General features: G+C 48.5%; 1 protein-coding gene across 3 annotated transcripts in view; it reads right to left on the reverse strand.

The window, feature by feature from the left end:
* Positions 1-7500, reverse strand: part of unc13bb (unc-13 homolog Bb (C. elegans)) — a 96278-nt gene that overhangs the window by 23704 nt on the left and 65074 nt on the right. For all 3 annotated transcript variants that reach the window (XM_062553887.1, XM_062553889.1, XM_062553888.1), the window contains 6 exons: positions 6454-6623; positions 3325-3440; positions 2914-3077; positions 1585-1735; positions 808-876; positions 90-179 (listed from right to left, as the gene is read on the reverse strand). In XM_062553887.1, the coding sequence (XP_062409871.1) occupies positions 90-179; positions 808-876; positions 1585-1735; positions 2914-3077; positions 3325-3440; positions 6454-6623 (760 nt within the window). The remainder of the gene's footprint in view (positions 1-89; positions 180-807; positions 877-1584; positions 1736-2913; positions 3078-3324; positions 3441-6453; positions 6624-7500) is intronic.

Genomic DNA, 7500 nt, shown 5'->3' on the forward strand with positions numbered 1-7500 from the left:
GGAGTATATCTGAGGTGATTACTTGAAGCTTAACGGCTGTGGAAAAGACTTCTGAAAGGCGCAAGAAGATGAGAGGACTTTTCGCTCACCTTCATCCTGAAGAACGTGATGCTGGTCAGGAGGTCCACAGTGGATTTGAGATCCTGCAGACGGTCCTTACTGCTGGCTGGGAAATTATTCTGATGGAGTGGACACGAGGAGGAGAGAAGTGGACAGGACAGGAGAGAGAGAGAGAGAGAAGGAGACAGGGAGGAGAGGAGGAGAGACGGTGATCAAAGGTGACAGGAGGAATTGAGAAGGGAGGAGAAAGAGAGGAGAAGAAAAGAAAGAGAGGATGAGCAGTGAGGACATGTGAGGAGATGAAGGGGAGGAGGGAGATGGGAGGAGAGAGAGGAGAGGAGGGAGATGGGGGGATAGAGGGAGGAGAAGAAAATAAAGAGAGGATGAGCAGTGAGGAGATGAAGGGGAGGAGGGAGATGGGAGGAGAGAGAGAGGAGAAGAAAAGAAAGAGAGGATGAGCAGTTAGGAGATGAAGGGGAGGAGGGAGATGGGAGGAGAAGAGAGGACAAGAGAGGACAAGAGAGGAGAGACGGTGAGACGAAGCGAGAGGAACCATCATATCTACTGTATGTTGTGTTTCATTTTGGAATCAGCTAACCTGCTGTGTAATACCAAGACAATGTACAGTGTGGGTGTGTGTGTGGTCATGCATCTATGTACAGTATGCATGTGTGTGTGTGTATGTGTGTGTGTGTGTGTGTGTGTGCACTCTTAAAACAAATGTGATATAGCGATAGAGAAAAATACCCGGTATGTGGAGAGGTCAATGCGCAGGGAGTTGTGCAACTGGTCCAGAAGTTTCACAAACCGCTCTTTCTGTTGATGTGAAACACACACACAGAGACGCACACACACAGACACACACACACATAGAGAGACACATAGACACACACACACACACACACACACACACAAAGAAAATCAGAAAATGATTAGAAGTGTGTGAGCACTGTGGACTCTAGACTGCTCCTAAGAGTTTCCCTATGGGTCTCCTCCTCTAGTCCCTTGGCCCTTGCTTCATATGAAATGCGTTTAATGGTGGTGTCCAGATCTGCCAAGACTGTCCACGGTGACTGCACCCTGCAGTGTGAAGGCCCACAATGGCTCTCCTTTGTGTGGTGAAACTTTCTACTGTTTGCTATTTGATCCGGCTCCAATCTGCCATGATGTCCCCCTAAGTGTGTCCCAGAGGAGAGAGCACTGAGCTGGGTGATATCAGAGCAGCCTCCCCCACTAGAGCCAGAGGGGCATGGTCAGCTTAGAACCTCAGAGTCTCTGTGAGGCTACAGCTGGTGAAGACACGAGACAGACAGAAAGACAAGAGAGGAACAACCGACAGACAGAGACAGATCAAGTCAGAGGGGAGAAGGAAGAAAGGAACTGAATGTTTCTTTTTTATTATTTTTATGGCAGCCTCTACAGAATAGCAACAACTACAGAGAATGAGAAGAAAAAGGAGGTTGAGGGAGTGGGGGGGGGGGGGGCTTGAGGAATAAATGTGAGGAAACAACATGGCCGCCGTACCCCAAAGTTGGAGGCGGAGAAGCGGTCGCTGGCCGAGACGTTGGTGGAAGCGGTGGTGTGGGCGTAGAAGGCATTGATGTTGGCCAGCAGGGTGCTCATGACGGCAGGAACTCCTGGACACATGTACTTAGAGGAGAGACAGGCAAAGTGCCTAGAGAGAGAGAGAGAGAAGGAGAGAGTGACAGACAGAGGGAGAGATGGAGAGAGAGAGAGAGAGAGAAAAAAACATATGGTTTTCAAAGGGTTTAAATGCAACAAGCACAAATTCATGAATTTGTTATACTGTACCAATGGAAATTCTTAACGCAACCTCATAAAACACTATTAATAGACGATAGATAGATATTGATAGATGTGAAGAGAAGTCTATGCGGGCCACATGTGAGCTTTTGACATGCATGACGTGCAGCGGGGAGCATGTACTGTTGGGGAATGGGGGGAGGGGATCTCTCTCTCTTTCTCTCTCTCTCTCTGTCTGTCTCTCTCTTTCTTTCCCTCTCTCTGTCTCTCTCTCCCCCTCTCCCGCTCTCAGTCTGTCTCTGTCCATCTCTCTCTCTCTCTCGGCTTCTCTCTCTCTCTCTCCGCCATCCCTCCGTAATTGGATGGATGTGTCGATGGGCTCGTTGGCACTGAGTTATGGGCGCCGCGAGTGCGCTTTCCTGTGAGTGATGCCACGGCCTAATGGGCACCTCCGTGTCAGGTTGACACGCGTGCCGTGACAGCATCCCCACTCCCGAGGCCATCCGTCTCAAGGCCGGCCGGACGGCTACAAAATGGCTCCCGGCGGCCATCTTCTGCCCAGCCCCTGCTCCACTTTTAGCCTCTAACGGCTACCATGGGAACAGCTTTCTTTAACCCCTTCCCCAGCTGTAACGACAACGAGTGAAATATAGCGCCAGACGCCAGACTAGCCAGAGACGTATAGAGGCATAAGCATATATATAACATACATCACGGACACATATACTGTCTATATGGATTTATTGACTTGAGTGGATGAGGAAGAGAATTGAAGCACACAGCGTAGTGAAAGCGTAAGTGCTGGGTGAGAATTAGTATGTGTCATGAGAGAGGGAGGCTAAGTAGGGTCCCATTGATTGCTTCACCTGAACACACAGGGGAGTTCAGTTTCCTGATTTCACCTCAAGGTTGGTTGCCATGACATCGTGACCTTGCCGCGTAAGAACCGGAAGTTCTGACCCGGTTCAGACGGGAGTGTGGCGAGACACTTAAGTGTTAGTTTCACGCAACACTCAACACTCTTCATCAACACTCGACATCAACACTCGACATCAACACTCGACATCAACACTCGGCCTCAGCACTCACGTCATGGCCTGGTAGATGGACTCGATGCCGTAGCGCATGCCGAACTCGTCCACCACCTCCTGCGCCACGTCGTCAAAGTAAACCTTCCAGGCGTCGTCGCCACGGGCCTCCGGAATCCTCACCACACCCTGTCCCAGGACGTCCGTCATGTGATGGAAGAGATTCTGAAACAGAGAGAGGGGGGTGGGGGGGGAGGAGTTCACACCTGACCTCTTTTTGTCTCCAAATGTCCATATCATGAGTTTACTGAATGATTTAGAAATAAAAGAAGCAGATGGAGAGAGACAGAGAGAGACGAGAGAGAGAGAAAGAGAGAGAGAGAGAAAGTGTGCGAGAGAGAAAGAGAAAGCAAGAGAGCAATAGAGAAAGATGGCAGAAGGCTGTTGGTAAGATGTTGGTGGTTTCCCTCACCTCGTGTAAACAGGTGTACTGGACATGGTATGGCGCCACCTTCTCCTCTCCTTTGATCTCCACACTGATCTGAAGCCTTATGGCCCCTGACACGGCCGACTTATCCGTCCTTTTCTCTGTGGACACACACATACACACACACAAGCATACATTTATGTAGATAATGCATTAAAAAATGCAGCATTTAGCATCTCCTGCTATAATGGTCAAAATGTCTTTTGTCCCCTTGAACACAAAAACATTTCTACGTGACCCCAAACTTTTGACCTGTGGAGTATATTTTTCCTTTAAAGTATTTTGTTTTTATTCTTTTTCTTTAAAAAACACTCGTGGTGGTCTTTAAAGCCTTTATAGACGCCACGTTTGTCTCAGTGTGGCTATTTCTCCTGACAGCCACATTATTAGGGTAATTTGTACGTGTCGACAGAGCAGTCGATTTCCGACTACCGCTACATAATAATCACACAAGAGAGGAAGAGAAGGCAAGTCTGGGGGGAGGGGATGGAGAGAGAGCGAAAGAGAGAGAGAGAGAGAGAGAGAGAGAGAGAGCACACTCTATTATTAGATGACTGTTTAACTTTCCTATATGATTGCACCAATAAAATGCATACCATGTTAAAATGCCAATCAACAAGGCTTATACCATCACATTAAAATCAAAGAGAGAGAGAGAGAGAGAGAGGGAGAGAGAGAGAGAGAGAGAGAGAGACATTACGCAGCTTCATTGCTAGTTCCTAACTGTGTTGAGGACTAACAGGGAGGCTGTGTAAGTGCCATGGTGATGGTGATCTACTGATACTGGTGCAATCTACCATCTTCATTATTGGAAAATAAAAAGGAGGACAGAATAAAATAATAATAAAATAATAATAATCCAGCATTCATAAATTCAGTGTGGCAGCCAGGCGACTGACATCCCAACTCCTCATGAACATCTCACTGATGCTAATGACGGAGGATGAGGAGGATGAAGGGGGGGGGGGGGCGTTCAAGGAGGACCGACTGCCAGCCTTGGGAGCTTCAGGGACTGGGAACGGGAGCAGACAGTCTCCTCTGTCTTCAGAGAACGCCGAGAGGCTCCCGGAACTTTCCGCGGCAAGGTAATTGGCCGAGGAGAAAAAGAGCATTTGAAACCCTGGGGCACGTGGGTAATGAAGTCTTCAGTGCCGTGCAAAGACAGCGAGGGGGCACCTTATGGAGGCACCCCGCATTTAAAGCAGGATCGATGGGGAGGCGTCCCACATTTGTAAAAACGCTGCGCATCTAACATTTGGAGCAGAATAGATTAGGAGACGCCCTAACACACACACACACACACACACACACACACACAAACAAACACACACACAAACAAACAAACACAAACAAACAAACACACACCCCCACACACACCTTCCTCACTCCAGCATGTCGCATTTAAAACACATTTTAAAAGTAGGGATTTATAATACAGGGCAGCGGCTGGGAGGCGTCCCACTTTTCCAAAACAAATACATCCACAAGCTCAAGCGGAATATATTAGAAAGCGCACCACATTTGTAGCGTCTACAAAAGGAGGTTTGGAGCCTTTGAGGAGGAGGGGCCCTACTTATTAAAAAAACACCTCGTTTTCCAGCAAGAATGCTGCCTGGAACATGCCTAACATCCAGAAAGAATGTGTGAACTTCCCAACATCCCTGTCCGTAGCAGATGAAAAGTATTGTGAAGCTCCAAAACGCGTAGGGTCCTGGAGAGGGTCGAGACTGTTCTAGACGATGCTCAAACAGATCCTGATTCGCCAGAGACTCCATCAAACACTCTTCTTTTTTTTTGGCGGGGGGGGGGGGGGGACTGGAGGTAGACCACTTTAGACATGGCCAGCACACACCCTACTGTGCTATTCTCAGCAGAGTAAGAAACCGTCCCTTTGCGATTTATATTCCCAGCATTCAAAATGTCCCCAGGAACCCTAAGCGTGTCACTTCCTCTCTTTCATTCCCCTCCCTCTCTATGCTCGGGGGCAGAAGGTGGCCTTCTGGGGCCTCTTTGATGTAGCTACGGCAACGGAAGGCAAGCGAGGTGGCGGCGGGGCGGGGGCCTTTTGACGGAGAAAAGCTGAGAAAACGGGGTTGAGGTGAGAGGGAGGCGGGCGGCTCGGCGTCGGCCAAGGTTACTGGAGGACACGCTGATTTAATAAAAAGAAAAGAAAATGTAATAGTAAAAGACATTTATGCCGTAATGAAATTTCTGCCTCATGAGCTGTGCAAAGCACTAGAGAAAGAGAAAGAGAGGTAGAGAGAGGGAGAGAGAGAGAGGGAGAGAGAGAGAGGAAGAGAGAGAGAGAGAGAGACACACACACACACACACATAGGCTCTTGCAGGAAAAAGAAAGGGGCTAAATATCTTTTCCAATACATCTGTGAGTTTCGGTGGTAGAAATCTTCATTAGTTATTAATTCCTAAGCCAGTGTGTGGGCTGCAGTGGTGGAGATGAAGACTGTGTGGGTGCAGGGGGGGGGGGGGGGGGGTTGGTGAGGACTGGGACGGGGGAACAGACCGTGCAGCCCAGGCTGCTGTGGAGAACGGGGTGCAGGACTGTGTGTGCAGCGGAGAGCTGCGAGTTGCGTGTCTCGGACAAATGTCAGCTTTTTCTCGGTTGAGGGAAAACCCTTAAGAGTGAGTACTGACAAAGAACAACTGCCCCACCCCCTCCAAAACACACACACACACACACACTCAAATAGAGAGCATCTATCCAGTCTCTCTCTCATGCACACACATACTTATTTACAAACACACTCATATAAAGACAAAGACACACACACACACACACAAAAACCAAAATACAAAAACAGCAGAGGAAAGGCCTAGACATTGCTCAAGGCAAAAATGAGTAGGTCAAGAGTCCACTTACAGACAAGTCAGTACATCAGAATGCACAAACTGACTGAAACACTACAAAAACACACACACTCCAAACACAAACTCTCTCTCACACACACACATTAACAAATAAACACACACACAAACAAACAAACATCACTGACAACTATCTGAAAGTGATATATCATAGGCACACAATAAGACACAGATAAAACACACACACACACACACACACACACACACACACACACACACGTCAGTACTCACCCAGGTTGTACCAGACGTCCATCTCCCCACTGAGCGTGCGCACCTCGATGATGCTCTGACCCAGGAAGTCGTCCGACTCCCTCTTGAGGCGTTGCTTCACGCGGGACTTGATGTCGTCGTCCTCGTCCCACACGCGCACCTTGATGCGGTCCGACGAGTTGTGGCACTCACTGTGAGAGACGGTCAGTTAGAACAGGCCATTGTGCACATCCCAGGCCATTGTGCACAAATACCTCAAAAAGAGGAGTCCACAAACTCTTCGATTCTTCCCTTTCTTGTGTTTGCTGTTGTCATGCTTGCGTTAGAATAACGTTTCGACATTTAGGCTGAAACGTCGAAAACTTTATTCGAAGCCAAAACAAAATAAAGCACAAAAAAAGGAAAGAAGTGAGAAGTGTGCAGACTCACTGTGGGGAGGCCAGAGAGAGAGAAACAGCAGGCACTAGTGGGCCTGTCCAGAGGTCAACCCTCTCTGGCACAAATGCAGGGTGGACCAGCCAGATCAGGGCTGGCTCAGGACTAGATCAAGGCCAGGTCTGGGCCACATAGAGACCGAATCAGGCCCAGACCAGAGCCAAAGCAGGGCTGGCTCATGACTGAATAAAGGTTAGTGTTAGGTGGGGGTTACATTACAAATACTGAAGTGGCAGCGGCAGGCCATAATGTAACGCTTACACCATAATAATTCAGTTTATTCTAACAAAGTTCTACCTCACTGCTAAGTGATATTAAGGACTCATTTTCTGTACAATGGAAAGAAACGTCCCGACCCTTTAAAAATGTACAGCTTTGATTGGTCACAATGTCGTAACACTGGAGTAACACTGGAGGTACAAATCGTTCTGCTGCCGAACCAGAACAAACAAACGTGAACCTTCCATTTGCCAATTGTCAGTGTGATTCCTGCCTTAAGATGAGTCCACATGTTCAGGACAGCATCAGAGAAACATCAGGGCCAAATCAGGGCCAAATCAGGGCCACATCTGTACCTTGAGTCCTTGGCTGGCCAGATGAGATCTTTTCACCCTCCTCTTGCTCAGCAACTGC

Source organism: Sardina pilchardus, chromosome 14 (genome assembly GCF_963854185.1).
Source record: "Sardina pilchardus chromosome 14, fSarPil1.1, whole genome shotgun sequence".
NCBI classification, from domain to species: Eukaryota; Metazoa; Chordata; class Actinopteri; order Clupeiformes; family Clupeidae; genus Sardina; species Sardina pilchardus.